General features: G+C 39.5%; 1 protein-coding gene across 3 annotated transcripts in view; it reads right to left on the reverse strand.

Moving 5' to 3' along the window:
* Positions 1-25,824, reverse strand: part of thrab (thyroid hormone receptor alpha b) — a 151,081-nt gene that overhangs the window by 7,356 nt on the left and 117,901 nt on the right. For 2 of the 3 annotated variants that reach the window (XM_017702462.2, XM_017702470.2), the window contains 6 exons: positions 20,374-20,435; positions 17,331-17,431; positions 13,767-13,914; positions 11,650-11,855; positions 3,427-3,573; positions 221-479 (listed from right to left, as the gene is read on the reverse strand). In XM_017702462.2, the coding sequence (XP_017557951.1) occupies positions 221-479; positions 3,427-3,573; positions 11,650-11,855; positions 13,767-13,914; positions 17,331-17,431; positions 20,374-20,435 (923 nt within the window). Of the gene's footprint in view, positions 1-220; positions 480-3,426; positions 3,574-11,649; positions 11,856-13,766; positions 13,915-17,330; positions 17,432-20,373; positions 20,436-23,007; positions 23,409-25,824 lie in introns of those variants that run through there. The other variant, XM_017702488.2, reaches the window with a different exon arrangement.

Consider the following 25,824-nt stretch of genomic DNA (forward strand, 5'->3'; position numbering starts at 1 on the left):
CCATATCAATATTACAGAGCATTATAAAATGATTCAATAAAAATTCACATCAGTGTTTTTTCATAATCAAAACTGTCAACTAATCATTTCAGCCCTAATTCAGATCACTTCATCATTTTATGTTTGGTCAATGCAAATGGCAGAAGTTGCCCTGTGCCGGTGATTTGAGCTCTGATGATCTGAGTTTAGGAACGTGTCAGGTATAACACCAAGCACACACCTGAGCTCATGAGAAGCACAGCCTGCAGCAGTGCCACCTCCGTGTCGTCCAGGTTAAACTGAGCCAGGCTCTTTCCCAGGTCAAAGATGGCGTCGGACACAACGCCCAGCCCACCATTCTTCAGCTGCTCTCGCTTTACTGCCATCTCCCCACTCAGTGTTAGAGTCTCGCTCTCTGGATCGTACCGCACTGCTGCCCGCAGAGACATGATCTCCATACAGCAGCCCTTCAGCAGGATGATCTGATCCTCACAAGGCAGCTACAAAACACACATACAACACCACATTATGTTAGCATATCAGTACTAATTGATACTTATCATTAATTAATGCTTCTCTATCTTTTCTTCTTAACAACACACTCTTTTGTTATTACGGAAATGGAAAATATCCTAAAAAAGAAAATGACGACAGAAAGGACTCATTCATCTGAGGGAAAGAGACTAAAGTAATAAAACCAGTAATTTAGTCTGATTTACATATTATGGAATGTTCTACTCCAAATGTTTTTTTAAAGAATACATGTATGTATATTATTCATGAAAACATATTTCCCAAAAAGCTGTTCCCAGAGATGTCACAGACATTATACTCCAAAGAGACATTGACATTTAACACTAGTAACTGCACAAACACATTTTAGATGCCTTGCAAATTGCTCTCTCCCTAAATGGCAATAGCATATGTTTCTGAGGAGATTAGATAATACACTTGTATAAGCAATAGGAAAACTAAAGGAAAATGAGTAAAACGACAATTTTGCAAGACCAGATAAACCACCAAATCTGCCACCATCAGACAAATATTATTAAAGCTTTCATCTTTAAGAGATCAGAGAAAATCAAGCTCCACTCTTGCTTCCACTCAGAAATAAATCCACATTTAAATCCACATCTATTTTCTGTAGATGTATGTTTTTCCCCCCAATGCTCAAAAATGAATAACTTCTATTTAAACTGTGAAATGTTTTTGTTTTTGAAAAACATGTACTCATTTGAATTTGATGCCAGCAATGCATTTCAAAAAAGTTGGGACAGGAGCATGTTTACCACTGTGCTGCATTACTTCTCCTTTCAACAACACAGAATTACAACACTGAGGAGACCAACTGCTGTAGCTTTGAAAGTGAAACAGTACTGTGCGAAAGTCTTAGGCACCCAAGACACATTTTCAAAATCTATTTATTTGTGTAGTATGTGTTTATTTGCTGAGAAAAGTGTTAATATTTGAATAAACAAAATATATATAATATAAATTAATAATGATGTATATAACATATAGTGATTTTATGGATGTTAGTGTGTTTGTTGAACCATTTTCCCACCTCTCCTCAAAGAAGTCCAGTATTATATGTGGTTAAAAAGCAGCTCCTGGTTTGACCAATCAGTGCTTCATTAAATTGAGCTCATGATGTATTTTGATGATATTAACAAGTCTCTATGGTGGCTGTGAAGGTGTCAAGGAAAAATATGGACCCAAGAAATTCTTGTTACTTTTTATAGTTTTTATGTTTATTTGAATTAAGAATATGACTTGATTCTAATGTATATTGGGATGAACTCACTGCTGAGGTAAATTGTTTACAAATTTGCTTAGATGCCTAAAACATTCACACAGTACTGTTTATAATAATAATGATGTCTTCACATATGTGCTGGTCATCCACGCCATGTGCACTAATGCACCCCTATAATATCACGTATTCTGGCTTTTGAACTATGCTCTGATACTAAGACGATTGATCCCTCTCCTCTTTAGCCTGCGGCGTCCATGAGTTCCAAAAAAGAAAAATTAGTGCAATGCCGCCTGAGGGTCTGAAGATCACTGCCACTGGTTTTCAGTCTTGTCCCTTGTGTACAGAGATTTCTCCAGATTCTCTGCATCTTTTAATGATATTACCACGGATGACGAAATTCCATAGATGGTGAAAGTTCTTTGTTATTTTACATTAACAATTATTACATTATTATTTCACTATTCTTTCAACTATTTGCCTGTGGAGTTTTCACAGAGCCTCTCTGGGATGCTTTTTACCCAATAATGTTACTGACCTGTTGCCAACAAACCTAATTTGTTGAGAGATGTTCTATCAGGTGTTTTTGTAGCATTAGGCAAATTTTGTTGCCCTTTTCACAACTTTTTTGAAATATGCTAATGGCATCAAATTCAAAATGAGCATATATTTTTCAAAAAAACTAAATTTCTTAGTTTCAACACTTGTCTCTGCACTATTTTTCTAAATAATTCAGGGTTTAAATTATTTGCACATCATTATTGCACATCATATATTTTGTTTTTATTTACATTTCGCACAACATCCAAACCTTTTTGGAAATTGAGTTGTACATGTTCTGAAAATTTGGTAATTTTGTATGAAATTCTGAATGTATCTGACCAAAAACACTAAGCAGAGAAAGTATGACTGGTCCTTGCCCAGCTAGATTGTGCATGGAGAGTTCATTCTGTGTACATTGTGTACTGTGTACATTCTGTACTGTGTACATTCTGTGTGCAGACAATAACAAAGTCCCTGCCATAGGTGGAAAGTGTAGTCTACAGGGAAAGAATGTACACACTTGCTGTGCTGCTGTATGCTAAATATGGACAGTATGCCTCATTGCAAAGACCAATATAGCGCTTTTTAGACAGACACACAGTCGTCCCCCAACCACACGCATAGATATTTCACTGATCCAAAGCCACACACATGCTTTCACTCACATACGTTCTGCCAGTCGTCTACACATACACATTTGTGCACATTCACACTAATCCAAAAAAAAACAAAGCCATTTACTCTTTCACCAGCTAAAGTGTGTAAAAACCAGTCCATTAAAAAATTATTCATTAGGCCTATACACTATATAAGTGTTACTGTGCTGTTAAGAAGGTATGTTCAGTAATGTGCACAGCAATTAGCAATTATGACATTAATTACAATGACAAACAGCACAACAGCAGTTCACAGGTTCTTCAGCTAATGAGGCAGTTGCAAATACAAGGCAATTACGCATCCAGATAAGGATCCATATCAACAAGGATTTTGTGTAGTATACACACATGCCAAACAAGCATCATTATCATAATTGTATAAATGCAACTCTGGGTAACTGCACAAAAACAGACACATACAAGCCACAAATACATTGTAGATCCAATATTACTTTGATACAAAGTGATACAGGTGCATTCACAGTGGCCACCCACCTCCGAAAACATGGGCAGTTTTTTGGCAAAGTCGACAACGCGTGTGATGGCAGGGGTGATGATCTTGGTGAACTCACTGAAGGCTTCCAGATCCACCTTGTCCCCATCTGACGTTGCAGCTACTGGGGACTGGCCGATGTCTTCAGGCTAGGACCAGAACACAGACAGACACAGGTTTAGAGACAGACATTTAGCATATGAAAAAAAAAAAAACACTGCATACACCAAGGTCCTCTGATAATGCACCCACTGCTACAGAGGTATTAATTAGCTACAGAGCTAATATGGCATGTGTAACAAACACAACCTGACAGGAATTACTAATAGAAAACAGCACAGTTTGTGACAAGTACATTACAAACAGTAAGTCTAGGACATTAGAGGTGTACTGACCAAGAATTTTTATGGTCAATTTTGATTCTTGTTTCTTTACAGGCAAATTGGTTGGTGGCCATTTTTGTGTTTTTTTGGCTTAGGTTATTTTTCTTCTAAAGCAAGAGGACACAAACATCATGAAACTCTTTCTTTGTTTATTACCTGAAGCACACACTTGCCTCTAAAAATCACACTGATATGAAACACAAAGAGTGGGGGGGGGGGGGGGGTAACTCTAACACTGACCTACACACACAGTATTCAAATTCAGTGTGTGTGTACTTGACTGAGAAAAATAAATAAATGTATTTAAAATAAATAATTTATTGTTGTAAATAAATTATTTATATGCTATTAGAAATAAATTAGCTTGGCATGACTTTATGTTTGAAATCTTAAAAGCCATTACATGTTGCAAAACAGGGAAGGTTTACAATTATGCAACTCATGGAAAAACCTTTGCACTTCTTATTTCTTCAAATTTCACTTCTTTTAGACCTTAAAAAAAATATTGAATTAAAACTGTCATACACAGTTGCGCTGGTTCAGCTTAGTAAAACACGTTGCATGACCTCAGGGAAACCATGCACATGCGTTATTATAATAATGCTTATTTCTTTGGGAAAAACTACATATAAACTTTCAAATACAAAGGTTTATACGGATGTACAAAGACTATTTTATATACACTCAATGATCACTGTATTAGGTGGACCAACCTTGTATCTACATACCTGCACACTTTATCAGCTCTACTTACAATAAAGGTGCACTTTACGGCACTACAATTACAGATTCTAATCCATCTGTTTCTTTGCATATATTGTTATCCCATATCCCATATCTTCAGTGGTCAGGCCCCCCACAGAGCAGATATTATGTGGGTGGTGGATCATTCTCAGCACAGCAGTGACACTAATATGGTGGTGGCACATTAGTGTGTGTTGTGCTGGTACGAGTGGATCAGACACAGTATTGCTGCTGTTTTTTTAAACACCTCAGTATCACTGCTGGACTAAGAACAGTCCAATCAAAAATATTCAGCCTGTGGGCAGCATCCTGTGACCACTGATAAAGATCTAGAGGATGACCAACACAAACTGTGCAGCAGCAGTTATCGTCTCTAACTTTACATCTACTTAGCTGGATCAACAAGATAGGAGTGTCTAATAGAGTGGACAGTGGGTGGACACAGTGTTTAAAAACTCCAGCAGCACTGCTGTGTCTGATCCACTCGTACCAGCACAACGCTAAATAACACACTACCATCACGTCAGTGTCACTGCAGTCCTGAGAATGACCACTCAAATAACATCTGCTCTGTGGTGGTCCTGATGGGGTCCTGACCATTGAAGAGCAATACAACAAATACCAATTTAGTGAAGAATTTTTTTTGTAACTCAACAATGCCCATTATATTCATTCAATTAATTTTAAAAAAGAATTTAATAAATCATCATTTCAAAAGCCTTGTCATTAACCTACATTATGGTTCTACGTAAAAGTCTGAACACCCCTGGTCATGTTTTGTTGATTTTCTAAGTGAAAATAAGGAACAAATGTATAAATAGCATTTTTGTCTGCAAATTTTAGAAACCAACTTCTATTTCTAATGAGTTTAACATACTGAAAATAAAACATACAATAAAGGCCACATTGTATATTTGTTTTTTTCAGTATGTTTAATTCAGCAAATAAACAGTAATTGTGCAATAAATGTGCAGAATTGTGTTCTCTGTACAGGATATATTAAGTTATTTTTACTTCGGCAAAATATGTAATTTGACCCAGTTGCCCAAACTTTGGCATATGACTGTAAATGTAAAACGTAAAACCACAATATGACATATGGAGGGAAAAAAAAGAAAGAAAACATGCATGGAGGTGTAGGGCAGTGGCTGTGGTGCAAGCAGAGCTGGGAATGTTGAGGGCTATTCCGCAGCAGAGCAGTTAAGAGTTGACTGATGAGGACTTCACATGCTCACAATAGCCTCTCTGTTCAGCCCCTGGGCGGACAATAGGTCAACACTGCACAGGCAGTGCAAAAGCAGAACTCAGAACCCCAGCTTTCACAACAGCATTCACTTACACATCGGGAGGCATTGTGTGCTCAAGGCTGTTTTCAGCATCCAAGAGACTGCTTTGCAGCTACTGAGTTGGAGCGATAATAGCGTTTATATGTTTTGCCGGATACAAAACACAGCCAGATTATTGAATGTTATCGCAGTTTTAGCATGCTTTATGTATAAAACATGGGAATAAGAGGATTTTTATGGATGCTAGGGAGGAGTGCACAAAGAGAGAAAATGGACAGAAGAGGAAGGAATGGGCTGCAGAAGAGGGGTGAGACAGATTGAGCAGGTAAGCATTTTGCTGCTTCAGTGACAGACTGAAGAACATGGCCCAGAAGAGCAGAGATTACGATGGGAGGAGCTTGAATCAGCCTGTAATGTGATTAGACCAAGGGCTTCACTGGCCACTCCACCACCATCAGTCCATCACCCCAGCTCACTGCCAAAAGGCTAGAGTAAGCTGATGCGGCTCTAAGTAGCAAACATACTTTCACTTTCCTAAACATGAAAGAAGGAATGTGAGAGGATCTTATTTGTTTGTAAATGATGGCACTTAAATTGATTTATTTTAAGGTAGAGGACTAAGCCATTAAGGTATGTTGTGTTTAAATGTGGTTTTAAGACAGATTTCCCACTTCCACTCTTTCTGCTATGAAAAAAGACAACCTCTAACATACCAGATTTCTCTTCTAAAAGCCTACAGTTCTCACAAGAACATTTTATATTCTATCAAAAAAAACTCGTCATTAACTTTATTAAGAATGATGCATTGATGGACAACAAACATCAACACATTGCAAAGAAAGAAAACAGATTAGATTAGAAAACGTGATTACATCAAGGCTGCAGTGGCCACGCCATCACCCCACAATTCTCTTCAGCTCTATATTAACGCTAACAGCTAGAGGAAGGGCTGAGCACAAACAATGCTGCTAACTTTTACTTAAATCACATAAAAGATTATTAAAATAACAACATGAAAGGCAGAAGAAGACAAGAATATAGAATCAGTTTTGTGAGCATCCAGGGATGATTTGCAGAATGCCGAGTATAACTACAGCCATCCCCGAGAGGCCGCTGTGTTTGTGACCTTCAGCATGTCTCATTAGAGCTCTGTGACATAGAACAAGTCAAACAAAGCCACCTTACTCAGCTCAAAAAGAGGTGAAAAGAGAAAGTGGGAGAGGCAGGGGACTAAAGGACAAAGAGAGCCAAGGTATTTCACAAATGAATGTCATGAACATGTGATCAGCCTTTACACAGAGATTCCCCTTATATGAGTCCTAGTTCAAAAGCTGTTTTTTCAACACCACTTTTAAACTAGACATGTGTTTTGTTTAGTGTATATATATATATGAATGAGTATTGGTTTCAGGGCGGTATCAGTTGAAAATGCTGGATGGAATATGAAAGGGTACAAAAAAATTAATCTGATCCGTCCGTATTGGAGTAAGTGTGAGAGGTAGACGTGTGGATCCTCTATAAGCCAATAGGAGCTCTATCCCTCTTTCAGCAGTGAGCAATAGGCCTGTCACCATGATGACCACAAAACCTCTCTCTCTCTCTCTCTCTCTCTCTCTCAAAACACACACAAAAAATCTTATAGTATTCTTATTATGAAGTTCTGAATGGAGGACGAGGCTGACTGTGTATTCCTACAGTGAGAGTGAGAGAGAGTGTGAAAGAGAAAGAAAGAAATGGAAGTGGAGAAAAGAAATCTACAGTGGAGTGGGCTCTCAGCAGGCTCCTGAACTTTCCCTGTTATTGGTGATCTATCTGGGCTGTAAAGGTTATATATGTATGCTGAAGTCCTTTATGGTGCATTTTATAGCATTTCTCAGTTGGCCAGAGGAGCGGCTTCTCTCTTTCTTTTTCTCTCGTTTGTTAAAGTTAAAGTTCATCTGGGGTTTGATTGCACTCATATTGGTTTTGGAGTGTGAGTGGGAGGTGGAAGAGTGCATAAGTTACTGTGGTCATACTTTGACAACAAAGTAACACACTTTGTCATATCTATTTAAGTACAGTGCCATATTTGAGTTAATAGTAAGACAAGTCTGGTGCCCTTAATTAGGATTAGAGGATCCTTTTTTAAGAACACTAGACCACATTCACAAGGACATTATGGCACCTCTTACTACTGATTTTAATGAGAACAAAGTGTGGATGGACAATAGACTCCAACTCAAAAACTATGATCAGATATCCATTAAAACAATTTACTGGAGTTCAAGTTTTAACAGCACACACTCTGACGTTACCACGCGTGGGTCAGTGGCTGTGTTTACATGCAAAGATTTTTGCCTAGATTTTTGAATACATTCTGATTACAGATTAAGACTGAATTTATCTGCTCACTCTACTCAACATACTGATGGAAAATCTCTGTTTACATGGACACTACAAGTAATCCGATCCAAAATGATGTGCATGTGTAGACTACTACTTAGTGTAGATGTTACCACGACAACAACCGTCATGCAAGTCCAGTCAGTGAGATGAGCAGCAGTAAACGGTGCTTGTGTTTTTAATTGCTTTAAAATGATGTTAGAATCAGGAAAATGTACTTCACACATACTTATTAAAGAAGGGCGAGAGGAAGATGTCACATTCTGAGACACATATGCTAGACATCCGCCCCACCACCACCTTTTAAAGTTCATAGCATAAACTTTGTCTCCTCTGCAGACCAGTTTCTGCTCCTACTGAATGTTCTAAAGTTTTGCTAGAACAGAATAATAGGCTGCATGCAAATGTGGCTAGTCTGGGGCACTGTTTTATGGTACGTGTCCACTCGCACCTTTTCATACTGCTTTCTGCTTGCCACTGATGGGTATTCCCCTGTGATTTGTGGAAAGGGATGAGCCATATCTGGGGCAGTTTCTCTTTTGTTTTAATGTAACATAGGTGCTTAAAACAAGAATACAATAAAGACTTGTGCTTTTTATGCTTTTATAAAATTCAAAACGGATCAGTCATCCACATAAATTAGTAAATGAACTTGGTCAATCTCACTAGCAAGCTAGCTACTTCAGCAAGCAACCTCAGAGAGCTGTATGGTTTAAATTATGCTGTTCAAACTATGTAAACTTTATCACAACAAATGTTTTTCTTTCAAATCTTTACTTTGTATAATGGATTTATACAGGAGAAAGTGCACCATTGTTTCCGCTCTCTACCCTCAGAGAAAGTCAGGTTTAATGTTTGCTGTTTTGGTCAATTGGCTAAAGGCAACATGGCAACTGCATTCATTTGCATGAAACTGAAATCTTTTTCCCTGAAAATTATGCAATGTGTGATGCAGCTGATGCAGCATGGTGAGTTGCAAATATTCCTATACTGTGCTGTCTTCTCTGCACAGGGATTAACATTACAGCCTCTTTTGTGATTTGATCTTTCTACTGTTTTCCATTTATGCATTATCTGTCATTCTAGCTTCCCCATCCACGTACTGCTGTTCTCTGTGCTGCTGTTTCACTTGCTGTCTGATCAAAGTGGGAGGAGCACCACTTCTGACACTGTAGACTAATGCTGACATTTTCAGCAAACACAAGTGAAGGATTATCCTTTCTGACAGACTCACCAGATCTCAGGCACACACACACACACACACAAAACCAGACAGACGGTTTGACTTGTAGTGACTCAGCTCCAGTCAGATTGAGGAAACCAGCTGTAGAACTAAAACCCCAATTCCAATGAAGTTGGGACGTTGTGTAAAACATAAAAACAGAGTACAATGATTTTACAAATATTCATTCATTTTGAATTTGATGCCTGCAACACGTTTCAAAGAAGTTGGGACAGGGGCAACAAAAGACTGGGAAAGTTGAGGAATGCTCAAAAAAACACCTGTTTGGAACATTCCACAGGTGAACAGGTTAATTGGAAACATGTGTGTGTCATGATTGGGTATAAAGGCAGCATCCCTGAAAGGTTCATTCACAAGCAAGGATGTGAACAACCGGGCCAAAGAGGAAAAGGACTGTCCAGATTGTTATCAGCGCAAAGTTCAAAAGCCAGCATCTCTGATGGTGTGGGGGTTTGTTAATGCCCATGGCAGGGGTAACTTGCACATCTGTGAAGGCACCATTAATGCTGAAAGGTACATACAGGTTCTGGAGCAACATATGCTGCCATCCAAGCAACGTCTTTTTCAGGGACGTCCTGCTTATTTCAGCAAGACAATGCCAAGCCACATTCTGCATGTGTTATAACAGCGTGACTTCGTAGTAAAAGAGTGCGGGTACTAGACTGGCCTGCCTGCAGTTCAGACCTGTCTCCCATTGAAAATGTGTGGCGCATTATGAAGTGCAAAATACAACAACGGAGACCCCGGACTGTTGAGCAACTGAAGTTGTACATCAAGCAAGAATGGGAAAGAATTCCACCTACAAAGCTTCAACAATTAGTGTCCTCAGTTCAGTTCCCAAACACTTATTGAGTGTTGTTAAAAGGAAAGGTGATGTAACACCGTTGTAAACATGCTCCTGTCCTAACTTCTTTGGAACGTGTTGCAGACATCAAATTCAAAATGAGTGAATATTTGCAAAAAACAATAAAGTTTATCTGTTTGAACATTAAATATCTCGTCTTTGTAGTGTATACAATTGAATATAGGTTGAAAAGGATTTGCAAATCATCGTATTCTTTTTTTATTTATGTTTTACACAACGTCCCAACTTCATTGGAATTGGGGTTGTACATAACTAACTTTGATATGCCAACATTTAAACCTAAACAAGAAGGAAATGTGTAAATATTTGGCTCTTGTAGTGTTTCAAATCAAAGACACATTGTGTTTACAAAGACAGTTCCTCATAGAGGAACATCTCCGTGCCAAATATGAGCTGAAATGACCTGAAATAACACTGACAAATGCAAAAAAAAAACCTACACATACAGATACATGCTTTCAATGATGTATCAAAACTGTGTTTCAAAACGTCAGCTGCTCTTTCCATTGCGTGAAAAATGTCATCACATATGAACCAAAAGATACAAAATTACCTCCATGAAAATCTAGTATAGCATAGTCAAGAACACTGACCAATAAAAATCAATAAACCCAAATGTTTGGTTGGTGTGTCATACCATGCAAGTATTAGAACGTTCTCCCAATTCACAATGTTCTAGAAAGTTCTCTCCCATCTACGCTGATTTAGAATATTCTCCCCAAATCACATGGTTAATGCTGTCATTCATTCACACTGTTCCACAATCTTCTCCCTCAATCACATTAGCCACGTTTACATGCAGCCTTATAATCGGTTAGTAATCCAACTAATATCTAAATGGAATACGACAATTAAATACACCTGAATCAGAAGTCTAGTCTGATTAAGGCCATTCGGAAAAGAGTTTCTATGCAATTGAATGAGGTGGGTAAACCTGTAGATAGTCTGTTAAATAGAAGAATAATAACCGTGAAAACGTCTGTATCTGATTACATTCCCAATCGGAATAGAATGTTCTCCCCAATGATATTATCCTAGAATCATCTGCCCCATTCACACTGTTCTAGAAGTGATTCCCCTTCATACTGTTCTAAATGTTCTCCCCAGCCACATTGTTCTGGAACATTCTATCTTTTTCTGTATTCCCTAATCTACATTGGTTTATTTGGTTAATCAGCTCTTGTTCTAACTATTTTACAACTACCGACAAAAGGTTGGTGTTTGTCAGGTCAGTGACGTATGGCCTTTAAAAAATATTATTTTACAGACCCAAGGTTCTGGTACAACAGTATCAATAGAGCGATTGTGTTAGTACTTCTCACCAGGAACTTGCGTTTCTGTTTCCAGTGAGAGCCCTGTGCGTTAGTGTGGCGATGAGCCTCTGTCACCATGCGGATCAGTTCCCACTCAGAGCCTGTGGGCTCCGGCCGGTTATGCAACGTCTTCACCATTTCCTCTTTCTTCCTCTTCTCCCTGTTCTCCTCTATCAGACGTCGCTTCGCCATCCGCTTGGCCTCATCCAGAACCACTAGAGAGAGAGATAGAGAGATAGAGAGAGAGAGAGAGAGAGATACAGAGACAGAGAGGGAAAAGAGAATTAGAGTCAGTGTGTTAGAGGGTATGTGGGTTAGGAGTCTGCAAAGAATCAAGGCACCTAACAGAGAGAGATTAAATAAAAACACACACACACACACAGACCATAAAAACGAGGGTACAGCAAGATACAGTGTGGTGGGAGGAGAAATGTATTTCTGAGTGGAGTGCACCACACATCACTGAACATACTGTGGGGGTCCGAGAAAGTCCAAAGATATAAGAGATAAAAACAACAGCCTTAACAAAGAGAAGACATGAGAGTGAGTGAGCACTGGAGAGTTATCAAAGAAAGCATAGGAGCGAGAGAGATGCACAAAGAATTGCTGGAGGCCTGAGGCAGAAAGCATGCCGTGAGAGTGCAACATGTGGACTGCAGGTTGGAAACATATGGCCGTCTGCACGCTGCCCCCCTTAGACAGCATTGCAGACTGCCTGACATTCATTTACACTCACCGTCAGCACACACATGAAGGTGTGTATGTTATTATACATTTTCAAGACAAAACTAAAAAACCTAGAAGAAAATAGAGGTACCCTACAATGTCAGCACCAACAAAATGGTCCTGACTTCATAAAATGTTTCTTTCACAACAGCAATATGATTCATGTTTTAGACTTACAAGGGTCATTCTTATAAAACAGCACCAAACTATGTCCATATATTTTTGAGAATCATAATAATCATGCAAATAAACAGCATTCATATAATTTATTTGACCAATTGGAATTCTACATGACACAGCAAGAAATTAAAATGATCATTCTTTTTCTATTTTAGAGCTTTTTTTTGGCATACTTTACTCTAAAGCCCTTTTTGGACAGGATTCATTTTCTATGGGGAGGTGCAGTATTGTCAGTTTACCACAGGATGTCTGTAATGTTTTTGACTGATTAACATAGGATAAGAAATCTCAGTATAAATGACAGATGTGGGAGTGGCTATTCAATTTATGCACCGCTTTTACTCCAGAAAGAGTATAAAAATTTCATTTAGCCATTATTTTGTGTACCCAAACCATTTACCAGGCCATTAAGTGAATGCAAAGCATCATCAGCATTGCTATTAGCTGGGAATTCAAGGCAAACAGTCAATGTCACTGCATTAAAATTAAACCTTTTCTTTACGTTTTACATGTTCTGTGCTATGCATGTTAGATAGTAATGTTGCATATCAGCTTGATTTTAGCCATGAGGAAAAAAGTAAATGTTCTTTACCACGTCAATTCACACGGGATTAATATAACCCAAAGTTAGTTATATGGCACGTTCATTACCTCTTTCTCATTACTAATTTAACTTATTTGGAATTAGGAAAAATTTGTTTTAATTACTTTAAACTATTGAATCCCTTAATCTTTTAGTGTTCCTTGTAAATGAAGTGAACCAAAATAACAAAATACTTTGTGTCACAAATAAAATGAAATAACCTTAATGCCTGTCAATGTTTTGTGGTAATGAGATAAAATTGTTACATATAAATAGTACATTTAGATAGTTACATATATATGAGTGGCTTGTGCTTGACCCTACGTCCTGACACTGTATAAAAGCATTTGTGTGTGTGACCGTGCATGCGTTTGTGTGTGTAGGAAAACTTTCACTAAGTGAGGCCATATGTGTTTGAGGCAGGTTGTGCTTTGAACCGGTTTGTTGGTGAACGTGTGTGAGGGGGACACGAAGAGTAAGAGAGAATTTTTACCCATATCTGACAGGGTGGAAAGGTCTGATTGTACATTTTATGATTATAACTTTTTATTTATATAGCAATTTCAGGTAAATTCAGGAAAATAAGCAACGAATTACGAAAGTAAAATTATAACCTACAGAAGAAAAAATAACTTACGGTCCATGGCCATGCCGACAGCAATGCACTTTTTAAACCGGCAGAGCTGGCACTGATTGCGGGTGATCTTGTCAATGATGCAGCAGCCGTCATATTTGCAGGAGTAAGAGGGGTGCAGGTTCTTCTGGATGGTGCGCCGAAAAAACCCCTGACAGAGTGGACAGAGAGATAAAGACAGAAAGAGAGTAAAAGAAAGAGATGCTGTTAAAAGTGACAGTAGTGTTTTCTTTTACATCGAAAAATGTGTTCTCATCAGTTCAGTGATCTGGCTGCTTCCTGGGGTTGGTGAGGTTATCTAAAGAGGAGCAGGACTAATGGTGTCACTCAGACTCTCTCTCTCTCGTGCATACAGACCATCACACACACATATTCATATATACAAGAAGATCAGATGGAAGTGAGACACGCCAAAGCTGATCTGATGGAAACTCTGTATATCTGTCTTTGCTCTTCATCATAAACTTCAGGTAAATTGTCTACTACTGTATATTTGTGTCAAACATAGATACAAATTCCACTGTTTGGCCAATACTAGAGCTGCACCAGTGTCGGCACATTGCACATATGCTATAAAGCATTACACCACACAGACCTGTTGCACATCTAAGAGATCACTTTGAAACTAAAGTGTTGGAAACCTATAGTGAATTACTACATTAGGCTTTGTTCACACAGCAGGTAAAAGTGGCCTCTTTTTCTCCGTATGTGACACAGATGTGTGCAGCAGTGTGAACTGCTAAATGCTGTAAATGTAAATGTATTCCGACACGTATCCGATCTGTGGCAATGTGACTCAGCCAGAACAGCAAGATAGGAATTCACAGTAACTTTTACGTCTATCCAACTCGTCATTCGTCATCATTTTGCACTGCTGAGACTCATAAACATTTAGGCTGATGTTTCTGTACCACAAAATTAGAAAAGACTCATCACAACCGCTCTGATTTCGAATGGAACAGCCAATTGCAGCTGGAGGAGACCGAGGCTGCAACGTCAAAGTTTAAAGAATCCGAAGATGCGAACCAAAGAAGTGATGGTGGCCGAATAACGTGCCCTTTTTATGGCAAACCCAAACAAATTCTGGGTGATGAGCCCAGCTGTCAACCATTGGAACTTCATAATCGCCATGTGATGCTGGCAAAGATTAAACTGAAATTTCCGGGAGCGACTGGCGTTCGCTGGCCATCATGATTGCCTCTGGACAAGCCACGTGAAGCATTGTTGTTTTGCGCATGTGGGTAGGTTTAGGAGCTGGTCTGTTCAGACTGACATTGGTTACAGGTCACATTTAAAAGATAATGTGAACAGCCAAACAAAAAAGTCAGATTTGGTGAGAAAGTCAGATTTGGGCCACTTTTACCTACTGTCACAATAAGAGAAAAAATCTCCTGAAAAAAAGTTCAAATACAGACTCCAGTTTAGAGTGTGGTGAATGTATTTGTTTTCCTCTGTGAACTGACTGGAAAACTAGCACCCTACACCAGCTAAAGAGCAATATTTGGACAGTGAACTGTCGTGGCTATGGTTAAACTGTCTAAAAAATCTGTCTTTATAAATGTTTACTGACTACAGGTGAGACTGTGGCTGTATATGACAGCATGTATTACATCATGACTCGACTAATCTTACATGCAAGTTCACTTGTCCAGGTTAAGAAGCAAATGGATTACTGAATTGCTTAATTAATATTAAAATAAAATAAAAACAGAGAAGGTCATGCCTATGCATGAATGTATGAATTTCCAAAAGTTATTTTCTTTTTGGATTGCTCTGAGGTCCCCAAAAGGGCATCAGCATATGTGCAACTTCCTTTAAGTTTGAATGTTACACATATGCTCACATGTGAGGTCAAAAAAAGAGCTTAGATATTAACTTAAACTAAATTAAGTCAGGGACAATTTATGTCTCTTTAAATCTAAACAGAATTAAGTAAAGTAAAGCTTATCACCACCAATCAAAGATTTTTTCTTCCTTTACTTGTTTCCCCAAGTCTGGGGCAACACTAAAAAGACACACACCAAAAATGTTTAGGCTTGGAAAAAGGCGTAAATTTGTTTTCTGCTAAAATAATTCTTTAAAACGGTTGGCATGATCAACTCTAATAGTCATTTTTAAAGAAAGTGTATCTGTTTTGAGAAAGAGAGGGTTTTCTCCACATCAATCTATGGAATCAAGAGCCTTGTAAGCTTTAGAAATGGTTAGTCTACCACCATGCTACATCATGCTGCAGTCCTGAATGACAATTTGAAGTGTTGAACGGAAAAACAGGGTAGAATTTCTCATGGTCCCACATGACCAAGTCTTCTTAGGATGTGCATGCACCGCTGAACCTTTAAGCAAGACAACAACAAGCTATGCATTCCAAAGAAAGGTTACAGTTCACTTGTATTTATCGAAAACCAACTCACAGAATGTGCTCGTTGTGGATGGTAACTAGTTTTGACCTTAGGTAAAATACACAACTGTAAAAGACAGAAGAGCCAAGCTTTGCCTTCCATGTTCAAAAGTCAACTGCCAGGCCAACTGTTGTTTTTTTACTCAAAGAATAAAAGGTCAAGACAGCATGTCTGTGCTGTGGTAAGACAGAAGTGTAGACAGCATTTCTGAGTTTAACTCCTTTACTATACAGCCAAGTGGTCAGTATAAGGGCTGGATAAGCCAACCACCATGTGGGTGGTCAAGAAATATGAGGCCATTGTGATGCTCTTCCTTTACTTTACTGAGACTGCTAATGGACAGTCACCTGCATACAGTTTTTATATTATACTCTCCCTAGAGAAAACAGAGAATGGAAGAAAGAATGGGATGCTCTGAAGCAGTCGCACACGAAGGTCACCATCCAATGCCACACATCAGCTAAAGGGCTATAAAGCCCTCTGGCAACTGGGCTGTGGATCAGTGAAACTGTGTTCTCTGGAATTATGGTGGACTTTACAATACCTTTGGGATGAGAGCTATAGTGGCATTTGTGATGCAGAACTAATCATCCAACATACCTGACCTAACCTCACCAAAATGCATAAATTTTACATGACCATTTTTCAGCCTCTTATCTTAGCATTAAACAGTCCAACAGCAAAAAAACAGTTTTTGTTACAGAGTCATTAAGACATATATATGTGAATGACCACTGTTCTGATTGGCTACCCTGTATTGTGCCTAATTCAAAAAGCAGTCCTGAAAGGAACACATAACTCATAACTTCATAACTTATGAGTTATAACTTCAGAATAAATGCCCAGGGTTAAACTGCTGTAGACTAAACAGGTGAATTTATGTAAATGTTGTTTTTATGACATCACTAGAAAAATTCATTCAAATTATGCAGTTTTTTTTAAGGACTGGAGAATAAACAGTACAATTAACAGTACAGTTTCCACACATTATTACAAAAAAGTGAGGAAAATCCAGTATTCCACGATATCAGCTGTAATTGTCAGTTATAGGAATTTTAGCTAATTTACTATGGGTCATAAAATGCTCCTATGATTGAGGCCCTAGTGTGTATCTGTCAATTATGTGAATGTGTCTTGTGTTTGTGTGTATGTGGGTGGGTGTTCCTACCTTGCAGCCCTCACAGGTGATGCAGCGGTAGTGGTAGCCAGTGGCTTTGTCTCCACACACCACACACGGCTCATCCTTCTCTAGATAACTGGGGATGTACCCTACAACACAGAGAATGAAGACAGCTAATACACACTCTCAGAAAGACACAAATATACTCTCAAAACATGTGAGCATTAAACACAAACTGCCCAGCTGTAAGGCATATAACAAAATGTCATAATGTCATAATGCAGATTTCTCTTTCACAAGTAGAAAATATTCTAAGCAATAAAATAAAAACAGCTTATTATTTACTACAGAGCAAGGTCTAAGTGTTAGACTAGATTCTGTGCCTTATTTTTAAAACCCAAAGGCAAAGAGAGAAATTCAACTTAATTTGGTCTCGTCTTTTTCATTTGTCTACAAAGGGTCTGAAGTGCCCTCAATGTAGAGAGCCACTCAACAATAATCAAGCTTTGGCTCTGGTCTAAGCTGAACAGAGCACCGAGAGATAGAGTGAGTGAGTGAGTGAGTGAGTGAGAGAGAGACAAGGAGAGGGAGGTGGAGGGGGAGAGAGAGAGAGAGAGAGAGAGTGAGAGAGAGAGAGAGAGAGAGAGAGAGAGAGAGATACACACATAAAGGCATATCGTAGTACAAGTAAGTGTTCAAGCCTCTCTCTCTCTCTCTCTCTCTGTCTCTCTCTTTCTCTCTGTGTCTCTCTCTCTCTCTCTCTCTCTCCATCAGCCAACTGGTATGGGCAGGACAGACTGTACTTTTTCCATACTACAGTCTCCACAGTCTCCAACACTAAGCTAACAGACAGAGGAAATGGCCTATTGACCGCCATTACTAAAATATATAGCCTACAGGGTTTGGGGAGAGGGCACTACAGTACACATGCTGTGCAAATGCATACAGTCCTATATGGCTGGACACAGCACATACTGAACTGTTATTCTGGTTGTATCTTACTGAGTGGTTTCTCTATTCTGATAGAGACTGTTCAAGCCTTTAAAAGCCCCTCTGTGACACAGAGGCCTGCTCTGTAAGCTGCTGGTGACTGCATGGGTCAGGAGAGAAAATCAGTTGAAAGTTACAGATGCAACACCACTACTGTAGCCAGAGACACCAGCTGCAAACGTAAACGTAAGTTTAGGGCTGACACTATGGTTGATACTTGCGACAGAGGAATTTCCTGACTATTTTCATTCTTCTGAGAACACAAACAGCTTCTTTATCTGACTTACAATCTTTCTTTTTTTGTGTATATGCTTTTCTCAGTAACAGCACAGTGTTGTGTTCTCACAGTGAAAGGATGGACAGAAACCTGAACCTTTGATTGTTTTTTTTTTTTTAGATCAGAAGCAAAAGTGGACCTTGATTTTCTCCTATCTCTCAAAAATGCTTGATGAAAGTACCTGCTTATCTGATGGTGGTTTACCAGGTCTTGGATGGTTGTCAAGAACCCCATTTTGTCTTTTTTGTTTGACTCTAGTTTTGGAAACTCTTGTTTTTCCTTTGACTTCCTCATTCCTTATGCAAGTGGATTATCTAATTTCCTCTGAGATATCTCCTGCAAAATGAATTACTTCATAGCCTTTTTGCCTGGAAACGAAATAAGCGAAGGCTGGTACCCATCCACAGATATTATGTGTGGAAACAAAATGTATGTGTGTGTGTGTGAGTCCATCCAGCTCTGTTTCTTAAGAGAGACTGGAAAGAGAATTTAAAATGTGCATTGCCATCATGTAAATTGAAAAGTGTTTTTTTTTTTAATTGAGTAATCAGCCCTTTTTAAGTTATAACCTTCAAAATGAATTTGTATGCAAAGCAGTGTGTAATGATGTTAGCTCTGTCGCAGTATCACTGGCTGTTTGGCAAGAAGTCATGTGACATCACTGCAGTCATTTGGGGCCAAACCATGACACTCTTCCAAGAAAAACACAAGACGGCTCGCATGTATGTAGTACAAGCTGCACACGTACATATGCACAAGGCTCTTCCAATACATATGTTTAAAATACGACCCAAGCAGGAGTTTTATGGCCTCTTGGCAGGGAGCTGGTGTCGCCTGCATTCCTACTAGCATTCTCCTCCATTCTCTCACATTCTCTCACTCTCCAACCCTAACCTCGTCTTTCCCTCTCTTTGTCTTTCTCCCTTCTTTTCTCTCCAAAAGCTCACTCTGACCCATGTTGTCAGTCAGGCTATGCATTCCTCCATGCAGAATGAAAGAAAGAGAGGGAAGGATTTATTTCAGCGGATGACAGATGTGTTGTAGGTTCCCACTTCTCCTGCATGCGGGTGATAAATATCCAGCCAAAAGCAAACAGACAGAGGCAGGAATTATCTTCTGTGGCTTCTGTGTACTATTCCTCAGCAGTCAGAACTCAGGCCACCTCAGACCTGTTCCGGTCTTTTCTCTGCTATCCTGCTGCCTGCTTCTGGCCAGCTGTGAAAGGATTCAAGGTATAGAACTGGCAGAAGAATCAGCCAGCCTGGAAAAGAAATCTGTGGGGCCAGGCAAAGCAAATGGATTGGGGGGGGGCTGGTCTTGAGGAGTTGAGCTTAGGCTTCTGGGACAGGGCTGATGGGAAGGAATGAAATCCTCAACAAGCTTCCCAAGTGCTCCTCAGAAGTGTGCACTGTGAAATATGCCCCCACAGGGCCAGAGTCTAGTAGAGTTTAGTCATTTTTAAAGGTGTAATGACATCAAAACCTTGTTTAAAAAAAAAAAAAATAAATAAGCTCATAATTGTATCAAAAGTTCACTGTTTTGGGGGGGCTTTTGTTTGCCACCTTTCAAGGAAATTAATGTCCATGAACAAAGCTAAGCATCAGGGTGCATCCTAAAGTGGGCAGGGAGGGACGCAGCTTATGCTTGTAAAGTTCCAAACTCAAATTACCAGGCTTTCATCTAAAATTGCTTACACATTCTAGCAAGATAAATTAAGGATGTCCTCATCAGATCAAGTGAATCAGAAGGCATGGCAATCAAAGTATAGCATTATACCTTGGGCTACTGAAGAATGTGAATAATTAAAAGAGACTGGGCTCTTACCAGACATGCTCTTCACCGAACACTGACTGTTCTTCCTCTTCCTCTTCGGGCCATCGAGCCACCTGTGTATGAGAGAAAAAGAGAGACAGAATATGTGAGATCAGGAAAGAATATGATGTAAGTACAGCAACATAAAAGCGAACAAGGACTTTAAAGCTCAGCTCGAAGGGCATCGCATAATTCATGTGGACTCCTGCAGCACTGGACCCAACTTTTAACTTGTCTCCCCTCAGGCCTAAGCTCTCCACTAACATGACAACCCTGCCACTTCAATCACAGGAGCAAGATAGACATGGAAATAAGAGCAGAAAAGAAGCAAAGAGGGCCGCAGACTCAGCCAGCAGCCGCCTCCAATAGCTCATCAGCGAGCATAACTAGACTAAGGGGGCTAGCTGACTGCACCATGCAAGGGGAGCCAGGGAGCAGATTACATAACACAGGCAGCCCTAATAATGCAGCCAAAACGGCTAGCGTTCGGCACTATGTCTCTCTGCGTTCCTTCAGAGACTTCACCACTTTGAATATCTTCTCCAGTAGTGGTGACACGAATGTTAACCAGGACACATGTGCATCAAGGACAGCTTCTCAAACAGGCCTGAAATAAAAAGCGCAGTATGCTAACATGTAAACAAGAATGGGCCACAGGGAGCCAAATGAACGTGACGCTAAATGTGACTGATCCTGTTGCACCACTTACTGAGTTACATCTGATGAAACCTCTTTCCAATTTAATAAGCATTATATTTCTTTTGAAGAAAGACTAGCCAATCCTGCCTCTCCGTGCCTTATTGAATCTTGGCTGAATTTGATACAATCTCTAATCTAATTGCTATGATGATAAAAAACAAGGAGCATGTGATACACTCCCTGAAACATGCACATCCAAAAATAAAATGCCATCTTTGTTCGCAGAAGCACACAGAGTCTTCTGATGGAAAAACAGAAACAATAAAAACAAAGCTTAATACTGCAGCACTGATCTCGGCTGACTGTGATATTTTACGTATTTCATTTGAACACATCTCTGCTGAAGTTATTCTTATGTCATTCAATAAGGCTGGATATGATTTTGCAAGGACATAGGAGCCCCTTCCCTCTCCCTCTCTATCTGCAGCAGTGTAAGGTAAATGTCACTCTTAAGCCTTGCTGTCTCTAGCACAATCTCTCTGATTTGCTGTCGCCCACGGCTTTACCAATATATCTGTCAATCATCTCACAGCCTTCTCTGTCCTCTCAAAAGCTTGTCCACATCAGCAGTGTCACACCCTAGAACGCACACAATTTCTCTCACATATACCTAACCCTGGACCAGCAATCTCTCTCTAAGGACGCCTGTCCTGCCATGGCCTGACAGCTTTAAGGCGGATTTCACATTTTAGATTGGCGACAGAGAGGATTTTAAGCACTGGAGGTGATAAACACAGTATTAGAGAACAAAAGAGAACAAATTAGAAGGACAATGAGAGGCATACAATTATACACACACACAACCATTTCCAAACCCCTCCTTGAGGAAGCCTATTATTTGTAGTTCATCTAATACTTGGTTGGGCTCAATCAATGCCTCGTTAAGGTAAATCTAGTACTGTGCAGGAGCTGGATTGGGTCAGATCCATGCAAAGGCTGGGGCACCCAGGACAAATCTGGAACTAATATCTGTTCTTCAAACTAGCTCTCAAGATATCTATAACTACCTTTTTGAATACAAGAAATTACTGTCTTTTTACTGCATTAACATTTGCATTTCTTCTAAAGTTATGTAGTGTTTGTACAGGCTGTGATGTGACAATCTATTCTAGTTCTATTAGTTATATTAAACTAGAAAAAAAAAATCATCACCAATCATCACCTCACTCCAACTGCCCAACTCTAGTGTCATAAGGAAGTTCTGCAACATGATCATCATCATTTTTCTTTTCAAATTTCATATTTATACATAAAGAGAGAGAGAAGGACAGACAGGCAGAGAGCATGAGTGACAGAGCGAAAAAGAGAGAGAGAAAGAGAAAGCTACATTTGAAGTTCTTCTATCCTAATCGATTTACACAGAGCCTTCAGAGGATACCGACTAGTCAAAAAGGAAGAAAAAAAGTAATAGGTGAAAAAAGTGAGTCTGCCACTTAGTTTTCCCAGAAAACATCAATTATTTCACATCCAAATGGCAGGGCTACATGACTTTGCCATTAGCAGGGAGAGCCCTTTGCAGGCTAACATCACACAGGACCAGCTGCGGTTCGCACTCTGCGACTGTAAGCCGAGCACTCTACTCTGAGTTCCGTTTTGTACAAAAAAAAAAAAAAACGGGTACCTGCCTGTTTGGCAACGGTATAGAAATAACACAAAATTACTCATGAAATACGCATCTGCAGCACAGCTTACATCAAAATTTAAATGGTCTGACACCAACAAGCTGCTTGATCAAAGTCGCCCTTGTGCGGTGTAGCTTCTCTGCAGAAGAACTGTCAAACATCAAACACTTCCCTCAGACGAGCTACAGTGAAAACCACTTCAAGTGAGCTCTCCAACTGAAGTGCGTGTAGCGCTGCTCAGCGCAGCCACGGAAAACTTAGCCCATGGAAACGCACAGGTCCGTGCCATGTGTGTACGCATGAGCATGTGTGTGTAAAGTCTTACCTGATGACGCAGTGTGAATGTAGAATGTGCATGGCTGAAGCAAAGAGCTCTGCTGAAGTTCAGATTGTGCTGTCTGGCCAATGCTGCCACACGGACAACACTTCACTTCCACATCAACTGAGCTCACTCCAAACACTGACAGTCGCGTAGGCTGTTGCCGTCTACTCACACACGCTCCCTCCACTTGCATAAGCGCTCTCTCTCTAACTCTATCTCTCTCTCTTTTTTGTAGTCTCTCCCTCCCGAGCTATGTCAGCCCCCTGTGACTGTCTTGTTCACTGTTTTCTAAGAATTCCTGGTCATAAACTACGGTGCCCACTGTCTGTCAAAAAACTCTGAATCCCATGTGACTATCAGCTGCTATTTTCTAAGAATCTTGCTCTCTCTCCCTCTCTCTTTCTCTCCATGTGTGTGTTTGCAGCAGTAATCCTGCTTTGGGACAGAGACTGGGAGATTGGGAGAGGGAGGTGGGATTAAAGATGGCTGAGTGAAGCTGGATGAGGGGCATAAATAAACACAGTGACTCAGTCCCCGCAAGATAATTCATCTCTCATTTATACCAAAACATGTTCCTTCAGTGCATGGGAAAGTACTGCACATTTCACTTAAACTAGGAATGCATTGATCCACACTTTCCTCTCACAATACTGGCTGCGATACCCAAATTCACGGTGTTGGCCAATACCATGTGGACTATTCCAATAGTCATTCGGTGGGAGGAAACATCCTGGAAAAGTCGCCAGTCCATCGCAGGGCAGACAGACATACATATTCACACACACACGCTCACAACTAAGGGTAATTTAGGGTGTCCAACTGGCCTGACTGCATGTCTTTGGACTATGGGAGGAAACCCAGAGTACCCAGAGGAAACCCTCACAGAGAACATGCAACCTCCATACAGAAAGGACCCTGATCACCGCACCACCCCAGCATCATACAGCTTTATAAAAATATACAGAATTCTGAATAACTTTGGACAATAATGTGAATTTAGACAAATGATTAGTGTCTGCAGAATTATTGCAATAAACAACATCATTGTGATCGAAATTCAGGTACAAAGTTCTGCATTTTTCTCTGATGGTAGTATAATCACCATCTGTGCTAGCTTCAAATATTTATTCAAATATTATATAATTCATAATGATAACTATATTATGTAGTTATACTCTGTACCACAGTTTCTTTCTTTCTTTTTTCTTTTATATCATCCCAGTCTTTGCCAGACTAAAAACACACATTGTAATCTTTCCATGTGGGGTTCAAAGTATGTATGTGTAGTTAATAAGCTGGTGATGTTCTGTTTGTATGACCTATAATTAAGTGCAGACTTTTCTACTGCATATCTTTTAATGAACCACAGATTATAATGATTGTGCAAAGGAATTGGTTTTAAAAAAATCATGTGGTATGTAAAACAAAAGAATATTTTGCATAGTATTGTCACTTTAATTCTCTCTAATTCTCACATAAATCTCCTCAATATTTGATCATATCGATATACATTATTGTATACATAAATATTTATTACAAAGTCAGATGTCCCAAAGTAGAGACTCTCATACAAATGTTTAAATGATACTGTTAAAATTGTATTAGACTCATGACTAAGAAACAGAACTGAATGTGGATTTGGCCACCAATATCTATCCATTTAAAATGGTCAGTATCGATGTCAATACTGATTCAGTATGTCGTGTCAGTACATGTCTCATTTCAACTGAAGTTTAAAGTCATGAATAATTTATGCTGCCAAGCTAATGCAAATCTTCACTGCAAATAACTTCAGTACCAGGGAAAATAACATAAAACACGCTGTATGCTATAAATAAAACAAACAGCAAAGAAAAACAGAATGCATGCATCGTGCGCTCTTCAGCTTGCTGGGGAAGTACTGATTTGAGTGACAGCAATGCTGAAGGCAGTCAGTGTGTGTGCTGTGTTCATGGTGAACAGAGCGATAGAACTGTTCTGTAGCTGGAGTTTCCTGCTTTTCCTCCTCCTAAATCCCTCGTTCAGTGTTTGCTGTTTGTGCTGCTCGCTCTCTCGCTCGCTCTCTCCCTCCCTCTCTCTCTCTCTCACTGGAGGTTTTATGAGGAGAAGCTTATTTTAGCCTCAGTCTAAATGTGTACCGGCACACTCCTACAACCACGTGCTCTTTTGCTTCTGACAGAAAGAGATGGAACAGCAGAGATGGAGAGAGAGAGAGAGAGAGAGAGAGAGAGAGAGAGAGAGAGAGGGGTTTTAGAACATGTGATTTTAGATAAGGTAGTAATTGGACAGAGGCATTTTAACACTAATAAACTCCAGCTGGCTGCCACCAGTAGAGGCCACTCATCTACTGCTAGACAAACATGTTTCTGCAATTTGGGGTCAAAATCTTTCCTGACATTTTTTAAAACATTCACTTTAGCATTTGAGGGATTATCTAATTTCTCCATACTCTCACTTTTCTTATTTCCTCCTTAATCCTCAGAAAAAGGCAGTTATTACCACAGATTATCATTAGATTAGAAATCCACAGGTTTGTTAACAGGACATTAGTATTACGCCATGCATGAGCTATGCTGTTCTTTGCTACTTTGCATGCAGCAAGACCTATGACACAAGCCTGGGTGATGAAACAAAATGCCTGAAACATCACCACCTGATCACTCATCACTGAGAGAAGGTTTATCTCAGCTGTTTCACTTTTTAGCTGTAGGAAATTCATAAAGGAAAAAAGGAGCAGTATTTCTAAGCTCTGCAGTGAGCCATAAATTAGGTCACTGCACTGTTATCTGTTCAATTTCACTTTTTACTTTGATCTAAAGG

The sequence above is a fragment of the Pygocentrus nattereri genome, chromosome 13 (assembly GCF_015220715.1).
Source record: "Pygocentrus nattereri isolate fPygNat1 chromosome 13, fPygNat1.pri, whole genome shotgun sequence".
NCBI lineage: Eukaryota > Metazoa > Chordata > Actinopteri > Characiformes > Serrasalmidae > Pygocentrus > Pygocentrus nattereri.